The sequence below is a fragment of the Furipterus horrens genome, unplaced genomic scaffold (genome assembly GCF_987537825.1).
Source record: "Furipterus horrens unplaced genomic scaffold, mFurHor1.1.pri manual_scaffold_5, whole genome shotgun sequence".
In the NCBI taxonomy this organism is placed as follows: domain Eukaryota; kingdom Metazoa; phylum Chordata; class Mammalia; order Chiroptera; family Furipteridae; genus Furipterus; species Furipterus horrens.
In genome coordinates this window covers 202,919,991-202,942,915 of record NW_028327175.1, presented here as the reverse complement: position 1 = coordinate 202,942,915, position 22,925 = coordinate 202,919,991, and the positions used below count along the sequence as shown (strand labels likewise).

Genomic DNA, 22,925 nt, shown 5'->3' with positions numbered 1-22,925 from the left:
GGTCCCCAAACACTCTGGAGCACGCCAGCGACGCGGGTATCTGAGGTCACGACCCCCTGCATCAGGGCTGTGCAGCTGAACAGCTAACAGCAGGGGCTCCGGAGAAGACGCCTCTGTGGACACACGTGACCCCACCTTAAATTTTCCTGACACAACGGATGTGCAGCACGCAGTTTATTCAGAGACACGTGCATCCCTACGCTCACTGCAGCATTAGTCACGGCAGCCAAGACGTGGAGACGCCAAGGTGCCCTCGGACAGGTGTGGGTAGAGGTGCCGTGTGCCGCGCTGTGGACACGGCTCAGCCACGGGAAAGGTGAAGCGCTGCCCTTTGCGGCCACCTGGATGGACCCTGAGAACATCACGCTAAGTGAAATAAGTCAGACGGGAAACGCTAAGAACCAGATGGTTTCACTCATACGTGGGATAGAAAACTGAAAACAGACACAGGCAAGTGTGGTGGTTCCCAGAAGGCAGCGGATGGACGGGCAGGAGGACGAAGGTGACGGGAGACGGTCTGCCTCTGGGCGGTGGGCACCGAGCGCACTATGTGGATGGTGTGTTACAGAATTACACGCCTGAAGCCTGTACGGCCTTCGTCCCCTCTGCCACCCAGTGCATTTACTAAGCGGACATGCAGCAGAGCGTAAAAGTCACGGGAGGTCCTGTTCTCTTTTGCTGTAAGTTCCACAGAGCAATCGCGTCTCGCTGCCTCGGCGGATTTCCACCCGGCCTGCGTGTGAGGGTGAGGAGCAGGTGGTTCCCACACGCGTGGTCGGCGCTTTCGTCCATCCCCATGAGGAAGACGAGCGTGAGGTAGACGCCTGAGCGGCAGCTCCGCATCGGAGCAGCTGCTGAACTTGAATGTTCTTGTTTGTTCCCCAGGCCTCAGCGCAGCGACCGCAGGGCAGACGCGGAGGTTTAAGGTGTTAATGCTCCCTGGTCGCTCTGTTAGGTCCGGGCGCCGACAAGACCGTCAGTGAGGCCCCGGCACGTGCGCCTGCCCCCCAGTGGCGAACGCCCACGGCCCTGAGTACCCTGATGGACGGCGCTCGGAGGCCGTGCTGCCACCTCCTGCCACAGACAACAGGGGGACGGTCAGGAAGTGACTCGCTCTGAGCGTCTGTCAGCCGCTTAGGAAGCCGAAGCCTTCACTCTGAGCGCGCTGTGGGCGCACACAGCGTAAGGACCCTGTCTGTCCACTCCCCACGGCGGCAGTGTCTGGAAAATGTAGCACAAGATCACGCCCAGGACGTCACTGAGGCGACCCAGGCCGGACGCTTCCTCTCCCGCCGCTGCCCCTGCCTCAGCCCTTGGCAGCTACTGATCGGTGTCCACGTCTGGGATGCTGTCATTTCTTATGTGACACCACGTGTCACATTGTACAACATGCAACCTGGGGTGCCTGGCTGCTCTCAGCGCCATCCCCAGAGTGCCACCCAGTTGGTCACACCCCCTCTGTTCCTCCTGCCACAGAGTGGCCCTGCGCGGCCGTCTGTTGCGGCTGAGGGCCTGCCCACTGGGTTTTTCCCGGTTGGCGTGATCGCAGACAGAGCCGCCATAAACGTTCATGTGCAGGATGCCGTGTGGGCACGTTTCGAGCAGAAAGGTCTGGGGGTGCAATTTCTGGCTTGTGCGGCAGGTGCATGTTTGATAAGAAACCCCCCAGTCTCCCGACGTGGTGGCGGCAGGCTGCGTTCCCACCAGCAGCGCGTGGTGCCCCGCTGCCCCACGTCCTCGCCGGCACCTGGTGTCGTGAGCGCTCTGGGTTTCCGTCACCCTAACAGGAGTGCCATGACATCGCACTGCGGTAACTCACGCTTCCTGAAGGCACGAAGCCGGCGTCTGCCGCCGGCATATTTGCCCTACGGTCTCTTCTTGCATGAGGTGTCTGTTCAGAGCTTTTGCCCTTCTAACTGGGTTGTTTGTTTCCTTACTGTTGACCCTTAGGGTTCTCCGTGGGTTTGGGATACAAGCATTTTATCAGATGTGTGTTTGGCAAGTACCCTCTCCCAGACGGCGGCTCGTCTGCTCGTCGTCCTGACAGGCCCTTTAGCCGAGCGGCCGTGTTTAACGGAGAGCGGCAGCGTTTCTTCTCTCGTGGGTTGTGCTCCTGGGGCTGCAGCTACACACTCTCCGCCTAGGTTTTCTTCCACGTTACCTTCCAGAAGGTTCGCAGTCCTGCATTTGACATGTAGGTCTGTGATCAACTTTGAGTTAGTTTTCACAAAAGGTGTAAAGTCTGTGTACAGATTATTGTGACTTCTGCACATGGACGGTCACTTGTCCCAGCATCATTTGCTCCCAAGACTTTGTCCACTGGGTTGTCTTTGCTCCTTCGTCAAAGGTCGCAGTGGACTGCGTTTGTGGGGGCCCCTCCCTGGACTCTCCCCACTGACCCGCTCGTCCACCCTGGTGCCAACGCTACACGGTCGATCACTGTGGTTTCACAGAAGGTCTTGACGTTGGGACCGCAGGCCTCCGACTTGGTTCTTCTCCTTCGACACTGAGTTGGCTGTTCTGGGTCCTTTGCCTCTTCTCCACACAAACCTCAGAATCAGTTTGTCGGCACCTGCAGAACAGCCTGCTGGGATTTGGTCAGATTGCACTGAACCCACAGATCAGGTCGGGAAGAACTGACCTTTTGAACAATATTGAGTCTTCCTGTCCGTGAACATGAACGTGTCTCTGTTTATTTGGATTGTTTTTTAATCAGAATTTTGTAGTTTTACTCATATAGACCTTGTATATATTTTGTTAACTTTACACATAAGTGAGTTTTTGGGTGCTAATGTAAATGGGGCTGTGCTTTTAACTTCAAATTCCACTTGTTCACTGCTGTTGTGTAGGGAAGCAATCAACCTTTGCTGTGACCCGTGTGGCCAGAGACTGTGCTGTGATTGCTAATAAGTTCCAGGAGGGTCTTGTTGATTTTCTGGGGTTTTCTAGAGATAATCATGTCACCTGTGAACAGAGACCGTTTTATTTCAATCTGTGCGCCTTTCACTTCCTTTTCGTGACGGACTCCGTTCGCCAGGACTCCCAGCACGGCAGGTAGTTGTGAGAGGGGGCCTCCTCGCCCTTCCCTGACCTCAGGGGGAAACACCTCGTCTCTCACCAGATGCTCTTTATCAGGCTGAGGACGTTCTCCCTGATTCCTAGTTTGCCGAGAGTTTTCACCATGAATGGGTGATGGGTTTTGTCAAACTGTAGGCCTCTATGGACAGAAACATACAACTTTTCCTCTGTGGTCTGTTGAGGTGATGACTTCCATGAACGGGTGTCCACGCTGGGGTAAGTCTCATGTGGTCAGTCTTTAACTTTGATGAAGTTCCATGTATGTTTTCCCTCGTGTGAGCAAATTTATGGATTGTGCTTCTGACGTCACGTATAAGATCTCCTTGCCCAGCCGCCCCTCCGTCCCGAAGATTTTCTTTGGTTTCTTTCATCAGCATTTTGCAGTTTTCGTCACAGGTCCTGCAGCTGCTTTGTTAGACTTACCTCTATGAATTTCATCCTCTGGAGTGGTATTAAATGTAACATTTTTAATTTTTTTTTTTTAACATTTTTTAAATTTTGATGTTCACACATTCACTGCTAATGTACAAAAACACAACATACCCTGTGGTCTTTCAGAACTCACTTACAAGGCCTCGGAGCTCTTTGGTAGATCCCTTGGGATACCCTGGCATTGTCTACGTAGAAAACTGTCATCTGCTAACAGCACTATTCCTCCTTCCTGGCCCTGACACCCTTTGCCTGCATGACTGCTGCGTGGCACTCAGGCGGGCGGGAGGGTGACAGTGGCCAGTTCCCGGGCTCAGGGGACAGGCATTCAGTCTGTCCCTGAGCATTAAGCATAACGGTAGCTGTGCGGCATTTTTTAGATGCTTTTATTGCGGAAGTTTCTTCTATTTCTACTTTTCTGAGTTTTTAAAAGTCAGGAACGGGGGCTGAGTCTTGCCTGGAGCTTTTTCTACACCCATTGACGTGACCGGGGCTTCTCTCTTAGGTGGTTCCCGTGTTCGATGACACGGACCGACAGGCAGCGGCTGAACCAGCCTTGGATCCTGAATAACCCCTTTGGGACGGCGCACCGCTCTTTCCATACGTGGCTGAGCTCCGGCTGCCTGTTTTATTACAGACGTCTGCCTGTCTCGTCCTTGCCTGGTTTTGGTGTCAGGGTGACGTTAGCTTCGTGAAACGGAGCAGGGTGTGTCCTCATGTTCTCTGGGGCAGAATGTGCAGCATGGGAAGGCCTCTCCCGTCAAACCATCTGGGCCGAGGGATTATTTTCTGAGAGTTTTACAATAAGAAATTCTATTTCCTTGGTGGTCGCAGGGCTGCTTCGCGGTGGGCGAGCCGCGGTGGTTTGTCTCGAAGAGTTGGTGCCTTTCGTGAGCGACGTAGGTCGGAGGTTGGCCGGCTGCTCCTGGAGCTGGCCACTGCGGCCTCTCTGCTCCGTCGGTTTTGCTAGAAGTCTGTTACTCTCACGCTCTTTCCCCAGAGCCAGCTCTTCCTTCCACGGGGGCCTCTCCTGTCGCTTGCCTGACCCCGCTCCCATCTTTACCATGTCCCTCCTCTGCTCTGGGTCTCCTTGGCTCCTCACCTAGGTTTTGAGGTGGGAGCTCAGGTAACCCCGTGGGGACTTCACCCCTTTCTCACCTGGACACTGAGTGCTACCACGGCCCTCAGCTCTGTGCTCGCTGTGAACCAGGGTCAGTGCCAGCATCTACCGAGCGCTGTTTCCGTTCGTGTGAGACCCTCCTGGTTCTCAGTGTGGCGGCTGATCTTTGCCAGAAACCTGGACATGTTCACATTATGGCTGTTCAGCTGGCTTTCCTGATGCCACTCGGGCAGGAAGAGGGAACACCACCCTCATGACTGCCCCGTGGGGGCAGAAGTCCAGTCCCCACTGTCTCCCAAGGAGGGGGTCCCTTCTCACTGCTGGATGGTGTGGGGAGAGCACCAGCTCCCAGCTGCTGCTGTCACATGTTGGGGTGGAGGTGGCCTCGTTACTGATGGGTGGGGGTGGAGTGGGCCTGGGCCCCGCCGGCGGCCCCTTCCTCTGGCTGGAGAGCTGGGGCCCCTGCGTCTCCACGGTGAGGCGAGGCACGGCTGGCACTGCTCTCCATCCTGTCCTCTCATCCTCCTGTGCTTGTCTTAGAAACGGGGGGCCCCAGCTATACCCGGGGGGAGTAGGGAGCGGTGACCCCTCCACTGTCCTGGAAGCGGGAGTTCTGCCTTGGTTTTGAAGGGAATTCATTGGATTGTAAGTTGTACCATTTAACACGGGCGACTGCCCCTGAGCGCTCAGCGGTGGCTTCTGATGGGCCCGCGCTTGCTGCCTGGCGCTGTCCCCGCAGAGGACCTCTCTGGGGATGACGTCGCCAGCGCCAACCAGGGCCGGGCGGCACTGGCCGGGGAGGCTGCCTGGGTCGGCTGGGCTGGGTGCGGACGCATGGGCTGCACTGGGGCCGCCAGGGGCCCCCTGAGCCCGAGTCTGTCCCTTCCTCCCCTCAGGCCCTCTGGACAGAAGGGGGTGGCATCGCCGAGGCGGGGTGGGCTGCGGTGGGCAGGGGGCCATGGGACGGGGCGGGAGGCCAGGTACCTTTTCAGTCACCAGCTTCTGCTCTGCAACCTCGGGGGCCAGAAAGAAGGAGTTGGAAGCGCCTACAAGACAAGACCCCAAACCCAGCTGAGCTCCCCTTTCCACGTGGCGGCTGATGCGGGAACACAGCTGGAGGGGGAGCCCACGCCCCGGCCCTACCGTTGGCGGGGGGAGGCCCAAAGAGCACGGCCCCGTCCTCGGCCACCAGCACGGAGTCCGGGCACAGGTAGGCTGCAACGGAGGGCGAGGTCAGGACGGCTGGGCGCGCTGCAGGCCTGCAGGGACGCGGCTGGCGGCGGGGGAGCAGCCCCCTTGCCACCCAGAGGGCCCCTGGGTCAATCCGGGGGCACAAGGACCCTGGACCCCTTGCTGGATGCAGCAAAGGGGACACTGGCTTGGCCTCCTCCTCTCCCCAGAGGCACCGGGCAGACGGCCCAGGCGGACAGGACACAGGGACCCTGAGCTGCCCTCCTGCTCCGGAGCTGGCTGCTGGGGCGCAAGAAGCCGGAAACAAAAAGCAGCTGGAGGAAGAGGAGGGTGATGGGGGGACTGACCCACACGCCGCGCCCCCGGGAGGGGTCCTGCAGGAGGCTGGGGGCCCAAAGGCCTAGGACACGAGACTCAAGAGCAGCCAGAGGGCAGCGCTATCCTCACCACCCCTCCCTGCAACACGCTGACACCACAGAGGGGCCGCGGGCCCCGCACCCCGTCCGCACGGTCGAATGTGGGGGGCCACAGAGCAGTGTAACATCCAGATCCCCCCTTCCTTGGGGACAGTGTCTCCCTGTCCAGAGGGTATGGGCCAGTGGGGCACCTGCCCTTTGCTGCCCCTCTGCTGCCCCCGCCTCCCTTTGTTTGAGTCCCGAGAAGACGCCCCCCAGGGCGCCCCCAGCTCATGGTGTGAACCCTGTGTTCACACAGCCCACAGGCTAGACAAGGAACCGCAGAGCAGGCATCACCTGGGAGCCAGCGGTGGGTGCGCAGGGCGCTGAGGCAGGCGTGGGCCAGTGCCCACAGCTCATACTCCTTGAAGGGCCGGCGCAGCGTGGACAGGAGGTCCTGCAGGGAGACACCCTGTGGGAGGCGACAGGCGAGAACCATGTCAAACACTCAGGACCTGCCACCCACGCCAACCCCTCCTGACAAATCGGCCAGGAAACGTCCCCACGTCCACATCAGGATCCTGTGCCCTGGAGTGGGACTGTTAAAATCAGAGCTGCCTGTGACCCAGCGACCCTCTTCTGGGCGCGTACCCCGGAGCACCCCCACACGCACAGCAGCGTCATTCACGAAGGTCAGAGGTGGGGGTGGCAGTGTCGGGGACAGCCGGTGGCTACGGGAACCGTGTCCTGAGGACACTGCTCAGCGGGGCGGCCGTGACTGGAGGTGAATGCGTCCCGGGTCGGGCGCGTGAGCTTTCCCTGACTCGGTGCCTGGGCCCCCCGCACCCCTTGCGTGTCTGCGCGCGCCTCCAGGGTGGACTTTGTTCTATGGGCATTAACACGCTTTTCGTGCAGACCATCCGCAGGAGCGTGCCGGTGGGACGAAAACGCAACCGCAGATCCCGCCCCCTGGCCCCTGGGTCCCCAAAGCCTGGCGGGAAATGAGGGTTTGGGTGCCACCCTGGACTGCGACACCAGGCCTGGTGCTGTCCCTGGACACAATGGGGTTGGGGTGCCAGGTGGCTCTGTCCCAGGAGCTCGTGGGGACACAGTTCCAGGGAGCGACTTGCCATGCGCCAAGTAGGGCAGTGTGTGTGGCCAGGCTCTGCCCAGTGTCCTTGGCCATAAAGGGCCACCCTGAGTGCCTGCAGGGGTGCTAAGCACACCCCCAACTCCCAGAACATGCTTCTAACAGAGCCCCCTGTCCCTCACTGTGGATGCGGGGGCAGCGCCAGGCCTGGGAGGCCCTCCCCGGCCCTGGGCCCCACTGTCGCCCACCTGCTCTGTGGCTGCACTTGCTGGCTCCCCGGCTCCTTCTGGAATGTGCTCATCGGTCCCCGACGCCCCTGGGTCTCGGCCTGCATCTTCAGGGTCCTCAGTGGGCGGTGGGCCGCCCTCCTCCACAGGGCCCTGGCCGGGTGCCCTGTCTCCATGGTGACTGGCACCTCGAGCCCCATCCTGCTGGGGTTCAGGTCCCCGCTCCAGCCACGGTCTGGGCTTGGGCTGGGCCCTGAAGCCAGAAAGGCCGTTTTTCAACTCAGGAAAGGCCTTCTTGGGGTCTGGCGGGAAGGATTCAGACGAGGGCAGCTGGTCTTTCACGCCGGTCAGTGGCAGGCAGAGGGCGCTGGCCTTGGGGCCCTCGGGCAGGAGGCGAGGGGCGGTGGGCACTTTCCTCAGGCGGCCCCTCTCTGCGGGGCCCTGGGCGTCTCCGTTTTCCACAGGGGGCGACAGTGGAGGCTTGGAGGGTGGGGCCCAGTGGTCGCAGGTAGGGGGCTGAGACCGTCCCTGAGGGGTGCCTGGGGCCTCTGGGCCGGCGCTGTGGTCCCCGGGCTGCCGCTTGGGCCCTGTGCTTCTCAGAGCCGGTCTGCTCCTCCAGGTGCTCTCGCTGACGTCTGGACCAAAGCAGGGCCGGTCATGGCCTCCGGCCGGGGGCAGCGCCCCGGATGTGCCCCCACACCCTCCCCCCACGGCCACCTGTGAAGCCGCTCCTGCAGGGCTGGGCCCCACCAGTCACACGCCCGTCCTCCTGCCTCATTAATCACATAATCCCGGCTAATTAACAGGCAGCCTGGTCCGCTGGGCCGGGCCAGCCTCCCACGGGGACCCCGAAGCCCCGTCTAATTACCTCGCCCACAAAGCAAACCTCATTCTGCCGTGAGGACTGAAGTGCAGCTCCCCACAGGAAGCAATGAAGTGTCGCTGCAGCCCCGCCCGGCCGTCTCCCTGAGGACCGCCCGACACCCTGCCCCTCTCATGGGGACTCTCTCCTCCGCTCTGTTACGGCCACACAGCGGAGCTCGGGGCTGCAGCGTCAGAGCCGCCGTGGCCCAGTGGACGCCCCACGCCCCGTCCCCGAGGCGCAGGGCAGAGCAGACGCTGGCACCTGTTCACAGCGTGATCTGAGCCCGTGAGCCCGAGAGCCGTGGAAACCCAGACGCCGTACGCAGCAGCAGCTGGCGGGCGGGGAGGTGACGTGCCCTCCGACGCGGCGGCAATGGTCTCCCCCCGTCCCCGGGGACCGAGAGGCGTCCGGCCCTGTGCTCAGCCGTTCCTCATCAGCACCTTGGTTCCCACCTCTGATGGCACAGGGTCTGCACGGCACGATTCTGCTGCGCGCGCGCGTGTGTGTGCACATTGTGTGTGGTGTGTGAGTGGGAGTGCTGTGTGTGTGGGTGAGGGTGCAGTATGACTAGGTGTGTACAAGTCTGCACACACGTGTGAGTGTGAACGCATTCACGTGAGCGCACTGGTGTGAGTATACGTGATCAGCGTTCATGTCTGTGCACACTCATGTGCGTACATGTGAGTGGATATGAGTGTCATCACGTCCGGGAGTGTGTGCGCGTGCAAGCGTGTGCAGGCATGTGCATGTGTGCGGCATGCTCACCTTGGAAAGCTCCAAAGGACTCGATGGAAAGCACCCTCCTTCCGACGGCCGAGAGGCTGCGGCACAGGCGGCAGGAGGACGCGAGCTGCATCTTCTCCTCGCACAGCGCGATGACGCTCTGCACACACGAGGCGTCACACGGGGGCCCGCCCGCCCGCCACGCGATGACGCTCTGCACGCACGACGCGTCACACGGGGGCCCGCCCGCCCGCCACGCGATGACGCTCTGCACACACGACGCGTCACACGGGGGCCCGCCCGCCCGCCACGCGATGACGCTCTGCACACACGACGCGTCACACGGGGGCCCGCCCGCCCGCCACGCGATGACGCTCTGCACACACGACGCGTCACACGGAGGCCCGCCCACCACGCCCCTTTTCTGGCATAAAAACGCAGTGTGTCTGGGGCAACAGGAAATCGGGACTGTTCAGCCGTGAGAATCACAAGCCAAACGTCTTCCTCGCAAAACGTGTGAAAAGACCAGTTATCGCTGAAACACAATGCGATGGAGGAGCCCGAGCGACGGGGGCAGGGCCAGGGGCGAGGCGGGCCCTGTGTGCGTGTGTGGTGTGTGTGGCACGTGTGCAGCGTGCAGGAGCAGTGTGTGTGGGTGTGAGAGCGTACGTGTGGCTCCAAGGTGCCGGGCATGTGGAAGGGCTGGGGCTCAGCCTCTGGGGTGAGAGGAGGGGACGGCCCACGTGTTACCTCGAGGTCTGGCCGGTCCCCAGGGTCCTCCGCCTGCATCTGGTCCAGGAGCGCCTCCAGGTCGTGGCTCAGCCTGGGCTCCGGCTCCGCCACGTACTCGAGGGCGGCCTTCAGCGTGGCCCCCAGGGAGTAGATGTGAGCCTGCGGCACGCGAGAGCCTGTCAGTGCCACGGGCAGGTGTGTTCCTGTCCCCACAGCCGCGGCTCCCTCAGGCCAGGAACGTATGTTTGGGGACCACGTCTGCTCCTTACGGCCGCCTCCCCTGCTGCAGTGACCGTCCTGGCTGAGCCACGTGCCCAGGATCCTGGGTCTCACTGGCCCCAGAGCACCAGCCCGTGGCCCCTGGCCCCTCCCCGGCCCAGACCACTGGATGTCCTCCCCGGACGGCGGCTGTGTCTCCCAAGGCAGAAACTTCCCATTTCTTGGTCTATTCTTTAAAAACCAGATATGAGCAAGAAAAAAAGTCAGGGTGCATAAGAGTGTGGGCTCTTTAGCCCAAGCTCCCTGGGACAGGCCCCGTGGTGGCTGGGCGCTGTCACAGAACACGCATGCGGGGGCTCTGTCATGCCCGCTTTACCCACAGGAAGCTGAGCCCAGAGAGGAACCACACGGCGAGGCTGGGAGGCGCGGGAGAGGGCCCTGGGCCGTGTGGCTCTGCAAGGGCAGGTCACGCCACGCACAGTGGAAGCCTGGCAGCGCTCCCTTCCCCGGCTCAGTCCCCCACTTCCCACCCTGGGTTCCCACTCTGGCCCACAGTCACACCCCCTCTGGGGCCAGACCCGGCGTGACTGCGTGGTGAGGTCCTGGCAGCCCCATCCAGGCCCACCTTGCCCCCTGTGGCCCGTCTAGCACGACCGGCTCTCTCCAGGACTGCAGTACTGTCTGGTTTTCCCTGGTCACCTGCCCAGGACCCTTCTGTCTCCGCAGCGGGGCACGGGGGTCCATCCCCTCTGCGCTGGCGCCCCCATGTTTGCTGTGGTGACCGAAGCTCCTGCGGGTCTGTGGTGGTCCTTACGCACCGTGTCCCTTTGCCAAGGGCTCCACTCCGGCAGCGGCTCGTGGATGTGGTTTCATCCACGGTGACCTTGCCTGCTGCTGCCATACAGCACTGATCCGGCCAGCGGGTGCAGACCTGCCACCACGCACACGTCTGCCTCGTGGTCCCGGGCTGTTTGCATGCATGTAACCACGAGCGAGATGGGACTCCCGCTTGGCTCCGCTCACCGCTTCAATTCCCCTCCTCACACCCAGGCCCAGACGGGGCCTGTTCAGGGGGCTGGCCCCGGGGCTCTCCACCTGTCATCTGTCTTTGAACTTGGTTCACGTGTCTTTGACATTCAGAAATTTTAATGTTTAATTTGGGAAATCGGATAATTCTCTTCAGTAGCTTCTTAGGAGGGCTTTCCTCAGCCCAACGTGATAAAAACAGCTTTCTTCTGCTCGTAGTATTTTTATAATTTGTAAGCACTTAGAGCTTGAATCCACTTGAAATTGCTGTGCATGCCAGACGCAGCGGCATCTGGAGCGCGACCTCCCTGGCCGCTGACAAAGAGCCCGTCCCTGTGCTGCACGCAGCCCCTCCCGTTGCTGCTGCGCTGGCCGCGCACCGCCCCCCCGCCTCCCGCCGGTCCAGGTGGCGCTCTTTGTCAGCCTCAGATACTGGGGCGCAAGTCCTCCTTCATCTGTGCATCTCCACATTTGTCAGATTAAAAAAACCAAGTAGAACTTTCCCCAAACCCAAAATGGCTGGAATTTTATTCTAACTGCACTAACATGGCAGAATTTGGGAAGGACGGTCTTACAAAATGAAATAAATACTGGGGTCATCAGCAAGGTGGTGGGATCGGACATCACCATGTGGTGCCCCCTTTGACCACAAAGTGGCATCTGGCCGTGGACAAAAGCACCTGGTTACAGCCACACACGTGGGACCCGGCAGCTGTAACGCCCACCTGGGAGGCAAGCAGGAAGCAGACAGAACTGGGTCCTGGCTGTGGACCCTTTATCTAGACTAACTTGGGAAAACAGGATAAATAAATGAAACCAGAAACGAACAAAGCAACGTTCCAACTGATACCGCAGAAATACAGAGGATCGTAGGAGACACGGTGGGAAAATGTACACGGGCAAACTGGACAACCAGAAAGAACAGATAAGTTCCTAGAAACATACAACCCAGCAAGACTGGATCACGAGGACACAGACAACCCGACAGACCTGCGCTAGTAACTAACACACAGAACGTCACTAGCAACCGACAGACCGTCACTAGGAAGGAGCCGGAACCAGTGATCGGAAGCCTCCCAACAAAGGGAAGCCCGGGACCGGAGGGCTTCTCTGGTGAATTCTGCCAATTATTTAAAGAAGACTTAATCCTTTTTAAATTCTTCCAAAAAATCGAAGAGGAGGGAGCACTTCCAGTGCCACCTCGCTATCAAAGCTCAACTGGCACTACAACTAAAAGGATTGATACCCCCGACGACTGTCAATGTATAAATTCTCAACAAAACGTCAGCAACCGGAACCCAAGAGCACGTCCGAAGAGCCTACACGGCCAGGAGGGGTTCACTGCGGGGACGCAGGCTGGGTCGCATCGGCAAACCCACGGACACGACACGGCGCATAAACAAAACGGAAGCGGAAAGTCACACGGCCACCTGGACAGACGTGGAAATGCACCGACAAGAGTCAACATCCTCTCATGACAGAAACGCTCAGCAAACGAGCTACAGACGGAACGGAGCTCGACGTTGCTAACAAAACCTTGAGACCACGGGCCCGCGGCTGGCGGCCCACTCACGGGAAGTCCCCACTGGGAAAGTGGGGGAGAAAGAGAGCAAACCCACGTGGCGGGGGGGAGAAGTAAAACTGTCTCTGTGTGCAGACAGTACGACCCTCCATACAGAAATTCCTGAACGCCACCCGAGCCTGTGAGAACGAATCGCCGAGTTCCGTAAAACTGCAGACTGCAGAGCCGCCCTCAGCGAGGTACCCGAGGAGAAAACGAGCCTGTCCGCAGCGGCAGCGGAGACGGGAGCGAGCCACAGAAGAAAAAACCGGGCAGCGGGACCACATCCAGCCGGAAAGCTTCCGCACGAACAGTAATAGAAGGAAGAGATGACCCACAGGATGGAAGAAAATACCTACAGGTCACACGTCTGAAGGTGGTTAACACCCAGAAGCTGTAAGGAACTCTTACAACTCAGCAACAATAGAGCAATCTGATTGAAAAATGGGCAGAGGAACTGAATAGACAACTTTCCAGAAAAAACCTACAAACAGCCGACAGGCACATGAAAGGACGCTCAACGTCACTCATCATCAGGGAGGTGCTGGTCACAACCACAGTGAGGTGTCACCTCACACCTGTCAGAACGGCTGTCATCGAAAAGAAGAAACTAGTGCTGGTGAGGACGTGGAGAAAGGGGACCCCTGCGCACTGCTGGGGGGAACGCAGACCGGGGAAGGCAGTGTGGTGTTTCTGCAGAGAATGGAAAAGGCAGCTGCCTTGGGACCCAGCGGTTCCGCTCCTGGGTGTTGGTCCAGAGGAATGAAGTCGTTACCCGAAGGAGACACAGGCTGCCGTGGTCCCTGCAGTGACATTCAGGCAGCCACCAGGCGCTGGTCTCTGGGTGGAGAGACAGACCTTGTGGTGTCTGCGCACGGAGGAAGAAGGGTGGCCCTGCAGGGCCTCGTGCTGAGTGACAGCAGCCAGCCACAGCGGCAGATACTGTGTGACACCCGCAGACGCGGGGCTTGAAAAAGCCAAACTCACTGACCCAGCAGAAAGGCGGTCGCCTGGGGTTGGGGCTGGGAAACAGGGAGACGCGGGTCAAGGGTACGAAGTCCCAGTTACGGGTGACTCAGTCCTCAGCATGGCGTATGCGGGACGGCAATGACAGTGATCCACGCTGTACGGAACACCCCAAGGTGCTGGGAGCATACCCACGAGGTGCCGGAGCCTGCAGGGCTGCAGCGGCCCCCAGAATTGCGGTTACGTGTGCCGATTCGCCTATGGCGTGTGTAGGAGCCTCAGCAGAAACATCTAAGGAAGTTCCAGAACATTCCATGCAGCCTGATACCGTTTCATAAAGGTAAACACAGCATGAGTGAAGAACGCTGCTTTGAGGAACCCGTACGGGCGCGTGAAGGAGGGAAGAGCTGCAGAGGGTGTCGCAGGTCACTGGTCCCCGTGGTCAGGGCGGGGGGGACATGGGACAGAGGTACTTCCAGGGTGTTGGTATTTAAGCTGCGTTCTCTCACCAGAAATGCAATTAAAAAATAAAGAAGCTGCGCGTGGACCAGGGACGGGCAGTGCACAGAACAAAGATTCTGAGGAGGGTTCTCACCTGTGAGGTCCAAAAGCACCTCAGACCCGACAGTGGGGTCCACCTGAGACCCACGAGCCTGGGGCTTGCAGTCCACAGAGCTGGGACGCACCCTCCCAGGGCAGGGGCCTGAGACGGGCTCATTTTAAAGTAAAATTAAGCACAGAAGGGGCCCCTCTGAAACTCCTATTTGGGGCAGAAAACCAACCTTGAGTCTCTAAGCTAATGGGCTTTCCCTGGGAAGAGTTTTGAGTTTGTAATTCCCTGTTTCTTCACTAACGATGGATTTATTTTTCTCCACCATCTTAGGGGATTGTGGGCGCCATGAAGACGGAAACGGTGGGCAGTGGTTTGTGTCCATCCTCTCCTGTGACCCAGAGCCCAGCATGGCACCCGGTGGACAGACGTGCTGGATGGACGGACAGACAGGTCCCCACCATGCTGCAGGGCTGTGCAGAGGGAGCCCTGTGGCCCGGGGCTGAGGGGTCCAGGGTCCACGCAGCTGAGGAGGGGCCTCCCGGGGGCCTTGGTGGCCGCAGCCCGTGTGTGACCTCCAGAGTGAGTTGGTCACCCGTGAACTGTTCTTTTGGGGCTGCAACCTCCTGCTGGTCCACAGACATGACAGCTCCCGCCAGCCACCGCCGGTCACTTCAGGCACTCTTACCGTGTTAAACAGAAAACTCACACTCTGGAAAACACCCAACTGTGAAGACAACCCTTGTCCACACGCCCTACTGTCACAGGAGCCCGAGCTGACCGCCGGGTGACAGCGGTAGCGGGCTGGGACCCCACCTCCTGCCGCACTGTCCCCACTGAAGCCCTTTCCCATGAGGCCACCTGCTTGAAAAGGCTCGCCCGCTGTCACATACCTCAAAGGTGTTCCCAGTCACATCAAACTCCGGGGGGACAAAGGTACCCTCAGGGTCATCTGGAGAAGGAAAGAGAAGACACTGATCAGGCGCCCGTGGCGGGACCCCAGCCCCGAGCTCCCTGGGGGCCGATTCTGCCTCCTGCCCCTTCTCTGTCCCCTTGAGGGGACAGAAACCCTGCAAGTGTGGGAACGTGGGTCCCAAGATGGAGAAAAGCGTGCAGGCTTCCTAGAAGAGGGAGCTGAGGGCACCCGCCCTCTGCTCGTGCCTTCCTTGGGGCGGGGGCGGGGCAGCCCGTCCCATTCTCTGCAGGGCCGGTGGCCCCCCAGGCCTTTGAGGGGCCATGTGACGGGGTTGCGGAGACCAGCACCCACCAGTGGGGCCCGAGTCCACGGGCTGCAGGTCCCCCCGGGTTGCCACAGAAGCCAGGGCTGCGGGCCGGTCCCCAGCTCAGGGACGGCTCCAGGCCTCACCGCTGAGCTGCTCCATGAAGCACACGTTGCCGCTGGTGTTGAAGGCCAGGGTGTCGGGCGTGATGAGCAGCGTCTGGAAGATGGCCGAGTGGGCGACGCTCCGCATGGACAGGCTGCACTCCAGGCACACGGCCCAGGCCTCCTGCTCGCTGAGGCCGCTGTCCCGCAGGGAGAGGATGTCGGCCAGGGACACGTTCTCCTGCCAACACAGCCTGGCTGACCCGGGGCGCCCAGGACCCCGCGTCGAGGCTAACTCTGGGGAAGCCGACAGCCTGCGGCTCTGCTTCATTTTCGTCAGGAATGAGGTCTTAGGCGAGAGCTTAAGAAACAACAGGAAGCCCCCCCACTGTTCCCTGGATGTTGGAAGCCGCAGAGCACTTAGCGAGATGACCCAGTGTTCACACCTGTGCCAGGCCCTGGGCCTCTGTCCCTGCGTCCCATGCGCTGGGTCACCCGCTTGCTGAGACATCGCTGACCACACACAGCCCAGGGACGGGGACGCAGAGGTGCTGAGGTTTTAGGTCATGAGCGGAGGAACGAGATGTCAGAATGGGGGATGGAGTCACACCCAGGAAGATGCAGCTGTGCACAGGGAGCTGGGAACGGGCTGATGCACGTGTCCCACAGCACAGTCACGGGACACGCAGTTACACGCACATGGCCCGCTGGCTGCAAAGCAGCCAGACGTTCGCTCTGGGCAGTTCACACGGGGGATGCAGCCAGACCCCGGGCCTCCCCCATGGAGGTCACCCCTGGATCTGAGTGGCTCCTGACCCGGTAAGAGCCCAGCCATGACTGTGTCACCAACATGCACGTGTCTACACACAGACACACCATCACGTGCACGCACGCAGTGACACACACCCGCACCGCGGGGGGTGTGAGTGCGGGCCAGGTCCTGGGCTCTGGCCCACGCCACCGTCTGCTTCTGCCCCTGGCCTCGGCGAGGGGCTTGGTGGTGCCCTCCCTGGCCCTTCCAGCTCTGTCTCTGGGGTGGCAGGGAGGGTGGAGGAGGGAAGCGGGCTCGTGGAAGCTGGTTCAAGAAGCGGCCACAGGGACCCGCAGCTCCAGAAGCTGAGAGCCCCCGGCTGGGTTCCAGAGCTGGGCCCCTGCGAGGAAGGGGGCTGGGCGTGAGCCAGGACAAGAAGCAGAGCACATGGTTAGAGTGGAGTGGCGGGGCCCAGAAACCCCAGCTTCCACACTGAGGTTCACCGCCAGCAGGTCTTTCTGATGTGGCTCAACTGGGGCCTCCACACCCCAAGCCTGCCCAGGCCTTGGGGGATCCCAGTGCTTCCAGTGATGCCTGTGGGCTGGGCGAAAGAGCCTGGCGCTCTGCACACACACGCGCACACACACTGGCACCCCGCACACACACACCACACGTGCACCCACAGTGCTCATGCATATGACACATGTGGGCACACCGCGAACAATACATACCCACAAACACGCATGCAAGCACATGAAAACACACACAACACCTGTATGCCCCCACATACAACACAAATGTGTGTGCACCTGCACACACTACACCTCCAAACATGCATACGCATACATACCTGCACACCCACACAAGTGTGTGTATACGCCTGTACACATATTACACATAGCACACACATGCAAACATACTCACAAAACACAGAAATAAACATGAAAGCAAACATGTCTATGCATACCTGTATACCAGACATGTGTGCACCTGCACGCATGAATGCATAGCACACACATACCTCACACTACAGACACGTGTGCATGCACATGTGCACACAAGGCACACACTAACACAATTCAAAGGCCATGTGGGTTTGTGCTGTAGGGGAATGAAGCCAGAGCATGCCCGCTGCACACACATGGCCGCCGGCCCCCCGGCCACACAGCTGGTGAGCGGCTGTGCGGCTGAGAGGGGAGCACAGGCCACGTGGAGGCAGTCCGGTCCACCGCCTGACTTCCTGCTCAGGTCAGGGCCCTGCCCGCCCCCCCGCCCCTGTGCATGGTGGGGGCAGCTATCAGGGGCTTCTCTGTGTGATTTTATGAGGCGACGTGCTGGGGTCCCGAGTTGTTGCTTCCTGTGGCTGAGCCCCGCTGCTGCAAAGGGAAGGCGGGACTCGGCCACAGCGCGGGCGAGGACAGGGGTGCTGCAGGAGGTCTCCGGCCCCCTGAGGGGTCCCCACCCTGGGCCCCGCCGGGCCTCGCGCGCCACCCTCGCCATCCCTCAGCACGCAGGGCCTGAGTGGGCCATGGGGTGGCCGGTGGGCCGGAGCGCTGAGACCTGTCCCTGGCAGGGCAGGAAAGAGCAGCGTCCACCCTGCAGTTGTGCACAGTCAGCTGTGCCGCTGGGAGGAGGGACAGGGTGGGGGGCTGCTCCCCAGGGCTAGGCCCCGGGACGCTGGGCAGGGCCGACTCCCACCCAAAAGGCGTCTGGTTGCAGTGGGGCGCCCATTCGGGGCTCTGCCTCAGCGAGGCCTCCGACCCAGGCAGGTCCTGAGCCAGGGCTCCACGGGAAGCCAGGGCATCTGGAACAGAGCGCAGTCACTGCTGAGGTTTGTCAACACCCCCAGGCCTGGGGAGCACTGCAGTGCCCCGCTGGGGGTCTGCCTGTTTGCCCTAAAGAGCCCCCTAGCGCGTAACTGTGACTCCCCACGGAGCTCTCCTCGGTTTTCCAGCTGCCGGCTGCTCTGAGCTCACTTCCGGACGTCTGGACCTCTAGGGTCCAGTGGGACTGTCCCTCCTGCTCAGGGCTCCCCAGCCGTGCCCTCCTCTGGGCAGCGACAGGTCCCCATCTGCCTTCAGATCCCCAAGCCCAGGACAATGCTCAGCTGCCCACGGATGCTGGGAAGTTCTTGCTGAACTGGGGAAGGAGGCGCTCTGCCACGCCCCTCCCCCAAACTGGTGTGCCACCTTCTTTCCCAGCCTGCCCTCGTCCTGAGGCCCTGTGGGGCCCGGACAGCTGGCTTCTGCCTGGCTGCTGTCTTGCCTGATCCTGAAGCCCCGTCCTTGGCTGACACGTGGTCCTGCCTGCAGGTGACCAGGCACCGGCCGGGCTGCAACCTCCAAGGCCTTGCTGGGTGGTGCCAGCCCCTCACCACATGCGCCAGGGGGTTCCAGCGGAGTCCTCCCCCATGTCGGCGCCCACAGGACACACGCCGTGTGACGGTGCGGGGACACAGGCTGCGCGTCCTCCACCTCCCACAGGACGCCAAACTGTTCTCTGAAGGCCGTTCCCCCTCGTGCCCCCAGCAGGGAGAGCGGGCCGCTGTCCAGCTCTTTGGGTCTCGCCAGCCTGGCGCCCTCGGAGAGGCACTCACAGCGGGTGCGTTTTCTGGGCTCCACTACGATGACGTCACATGTCTTCATGTGCTCGTGGGCTGTTGGGTTTTCTCAGGTGACACCGGGGAGGGACATTGCAGGGGCTGCTGGGGTCCATAGGCTTCTATTTCTTGACCTCTCTGTACAGTCTGCTGTTGCAAGTGGTGGACCCCTGAGATTTGTTAGGGTCCTGGGTCTGGTGCCCACTGCGCCTCCCTGGGGCTGCCCAGAGCCACGCTGTCCTGGCGCCCAGGCTTCTTCAGCAAGCCTGCCCAGGGGACACTGGGCCTGGCTCCTCCCTCACTTTGCACAGGATAGCTTTCCGGATGCCACCTGACTGTGTGTTGCTGTAGCAGGCAGAGTCACATGTCCCTGACGTAGACTGGAAACCGTCAACACCGACCCAGCCAAGTGTGTGGGTGCAGTGGGGAGCTCAGGGACAGGCCCTGGGGACCGGCCTCCTGTCCTAGGAGAGCAGCACCTGTCTCTCCGGAGCGGCGAGAAGTCAGACGAGCCCCTCGGACCTTCCTGCTGGGTGCTCAGTAGTGGGACAGCCGGGGCAGCCCAGTTCACCTAGGGGTCTCGGCGGCAGGACAGCGGGCACCCCCGACCCCATGCACTTGCAGAGGGTGCCACGGGCACCTCCCATTGGGGCGTGCCAGGCTGCAGCAGGAAGGCAGACTGGCTGGGTGGCACTTTGGGCCCAGTCCGGCTGCTGTTCAGTCCCCCTGGCCCCAGCCCTGCTCGATGTGCTTGGCACAGAGGAGGCCATCAGTGTGAGCAGCTGCGTGCCGGTCCAGGAAGCGTCTCCTGTAAACGCGCTGGAACGCGTCCTCTGGGGCCCATGCAGGCCCCATCCAAGCCACGGAGACACGCAAAGGTTTATTTGTTCCCTTGCCTCTCCTCTCCGAAGCTCCTCTCACCGAATCCAGGTCACCATGGTGGGGGGGCCCGCTCCAGCCCCCGGGCACTGCTCAGCCGCCCTTCAGCCAGCAGCGGCTTCCTGAGGCAGACTGCTGCCCAGAGGAAGGGCTGAGCTGCTTCAGACTGGGGGGCGGGCTGAGAGTCAAAGGCCTGGGTCCTGGCTGGCAAGGGGCCCCTTCTGCACCGAGGCAGCACATGGAGGATCTCCACCAGCACCAGCCATGCCAAGGGAAGGCATCCACCTGGCTGCATGGCACTGGCCCTCAGCAGTGAGCAGGGAAGCCCAGGGCCCGGGCGTCTGCCTGCTAGAGGCTTGGAAGGCTCAGCAGCCTCGGGAGATGAGAGGGTCTTCCTGGGTGTGGCTGCACCCTCTGGGGTCACCTCTCCTGCAGAAGGGCTTGGCGGGTTCACAGCCATGGAGTTTATTCCTTTGACGGGAGCCTATGGGACACTACGGGGAAGCCAGAGCCCCGGGGACCAACCCGGCTAAGTGGGGACTGGCTTGTCTGGCAGGCAGCCTGGCTCGGTGCTCATCTGACTAGGTTAATGGCCAGAAACCCCATGTGACAAGAGACCCCTACGCATCTTGGAGGCGGGGCTCACCCTGGGAGCAGGAAGCAGCCCCAGTCCTGACGCCTCCCCCAAGCCCCTCAACAATCCGGCCCAGCCGGGCTCCGCCGGCATCTCCTGCTGACCTCGGAGGGCTGCTGCAGAGCCCCCGGGTGCGCCCCCGGACGCCCCTCCCGGCCCCGATGATGGGAGTGCGCTCCTTGCAGAGCCTCAACTTTGGGGACAGCCCACCCAAGGCCGGCCGGGGAAGCATCCAGGGGTCCTGCCCCCTCCAGGAGAAAATGTTTAAGGCCGGTGGGGGGCGGTGAGACCAGCTGGGGATCCTCCTACCGCCATGACCTGGCCCAGGAGCAGGAGCGTGGGGGGCGGGGGGCAGTCTCCGGGGACTCCCCGCCAGGGAAGGTGGCCGGCGGGGAGGCCCACCGTGAGGCCGGAGGCTCACCTCGTCTTCAGGCAGGGTGGGGAGCGGCTCGAAGTCGTAGAAGTCCAGGTCCTTGCCGTGCTCCTCGTAAAAATCCGCCGCGGCCGGGTCCATGGCCTGCATCCTGCGAGCGCGCCGGCGGCACGGAGCCCCGGCCCGGCTGGCTCCGCGCTCCGCGCCCCGCGCCCGACACGCGCCCCTGCCCGGCTCGCCGGGTCCTCCGCGGCCTCTGCGCGGGTCCGGCTACGCGCGCCCCGGCGCCATGGCAACGCCTCCCGCACCGCCCCCCGCGGCCCCCGCCTGCGCCTCTGCCGCAGTGTCGCCCGAGCAGGGACGGGGCCGCCTGGGGCCGCCCAGGAGGCCGGACACTCGCCAGGCCGCGCCCACTCCGGCGGGCGCTAGGCTCCCGCAGGGACCTGGGCCGCTTTGTGGGGGATGCGCGGCGGCGGGTCGGGGCCCGGAGTGCAGCCCGCGTGCTGTTCCCAGAGGCGCCGCCGGGGGTCGCGCCCAGCCAGGCACGCGGAGGAGGGGGGCGGGGGGGGGGCGGGGGGTCGGGGGCGCACCCCTGGGGCGCGGCGCGGGGCGGGGCGTCCGTCCTCCAGCGGTTCCTGCCCACCTCGGCCCCGGCCCGGGCCAGGCTGCTGCAGTCCCCGCGGGGGTGGCCGTTGCAGAAGGGCCCGGGCTGGCGGGGTGGGGCGCGGCGGGCAGGGCCCGATGGGCTGGAGGGTGGTCAGCCCCGCGCTCGAGTTCGGGTCTCACGGGAGCCATTTGGGGACCAACAGTTACAGCTTTAGCCGCAGCTGGCCAGCCAGCGGTGGGGTGTGGGACAGAAGCCCAAAGACCAGGCCCCCCACCCCCTGGGGCTGTCCTGCCGGTTCTCGGTTCAGCCCTTCACTGCTCATCAGGATCCCCTGACCGGGCAGTCCTCAGCACCTGGGTGAGCCGCCTGGGGCTAGGCCTGAGGATGGGCAAGGAGCCAGGACCCAACCCCCACACCCCGCCTGACAAAGAGCCTGGTGCCCCCCTAGTGCCCCTCAGAGCAGCAGAGGGTGAGGTCTCCCCCGGGTGGCCAGCCCTGTCCCCCAGCCCAGCCTGGCCAGGCGCAGCAGGCGCTCCATGAAGGCTCCTTGTGTGACCAGGCAGGGCTGTGGCCAGCTCTTCAAAGCCCCTGTCCTCGGGTCAGGTTGCGCAGCCCAGGGCCCCAGTGTGTGACACCCACGGATGGGAGGGGCTCCCAAGTCACCAGAGACTCCGATGGGCAGTGAGGCCTGAGGCTGGTGGCCGGGATGGGTGCTGGGCAGCTTTACTTGTGCCTGATGCTGACCCTCGGGCCCACCCAGCTCACCTGGAGCAGAAGTTGGGGGCAGCCTCCCCCATCCTGGGGTATTTAGAAGCTGGGAGCAGCAGCCAGGGTGGGTGGAGTGGGGTAGAGGCAGCAGAATCGGAGAGAAGGCCTGTGACCTGGCCCTGCCATCCCTGAGGTTTCTGCGGACACTATACAGGGTCTCAGAGGAGGCTGCCCCAGAACCCTGCGGCTGCAGCTGCGCCCCCGTCCGTCCGCCCGTCCGTGGACCCTGGGTTGGCAGAGCCAAGCTCCCTGGCTGCAGGGTCCCTCTGCTGCAGGGCTGGGGGCTGCCCCCTTCCTTTGTCGCGAGCTGGGGTGGGGCTCGTGGAGGAGAGTGTGGGCTTCATCATCTGGTCCTCAGGTCTCCGTGCAGCCTGCCAAGGGCCCAGGGTTTAGGGTGAGGACTGACTGAGACAGGGCAGAGGTCATATCACAGCTGCAGGGGTGAGGGCACAAGTGCTCCTTGTGTCTCTGCGGTGACACAGTGTCTGTTTCAGGGAAGCTGCATCCTGTTTGGGTGAAATACAGAGCAGGTGGGCTGCACCATCTGCTGAGTCAGCCTCACCGTGGCATGTCCCGTCTCCGTGACAATGAGCAGGACTGCTGCCCAGGGACCTGGATGGGGAAGGGGCTCAGGGCCACTGGCCAGGGCCTGGAGCGGGCCCCCAGCAGCCCCCCTGCCTGCCCGCTTTCCCTTCAGTTTGTGGTCAAGGTCCCCCTGTCCGTGAAGTGGTGGGAACCTTGCTGGAAGCTTGTTCCTCTGTCCAGGTGTTTGTACACCCGCCTGCTTCGTCCCAAGGAGGGTGCGGTTTTGGCCTCCA

General features: G+C 62.0%; 1 protein-coding gene across 1 annotated transcript in view; it reads right to left on the bottom strand.

Annotated features, from left to right (window-relative positions):
• The window catches only part of KNDC1 (kinase non-catalytic C-lobe domain containing 1), a 46,414-nt gene extending 25,485 nt beyond the window's left edge, over positions 1–20,929 (bottom strand). Inside the window, exons 1-9 of the mRNA XM_090278808.1 lie at positions 20,781–20,929; positions 15,539–15,737; positions 15,066–15,124; positions 9,869–10,009; positions 9,161–9,278; positions 7,552–8,165; positions 6,571–6,685; positions 5,771–5,842; positions 5,612–5,673 (exon numbers count right to left, since the gene is read on the bottom strand). Coding sequence (XP_090134934.1) covers positions 5,612–5,673; positions 5,771–5,842; positions 6,571–6,685; positions 7,552–8,165; positions 9,161–9,278; positions 9,869–10,009; positions 15,066–15,124; positions 15,539–15,737; positions 20,781–20,882 — 1,482 coding nt within the window. The 5' untranslated portion in view covers positions 20,883–20,929. The remainder of the gene's footprint in view (positions 1–5,611; positions 5,674–5,770; positions 5,843–6,570; positions 6,686–7,551; positions 8,166–9,160; positions 9,279–9,868; positions 10,010–15,065; positions 15,125–15,538; positions 15,738–20,780) is intronic.
• Between the last annotated feature and the right edge of the window lie 1,996 nt (positions 20,930–22,925).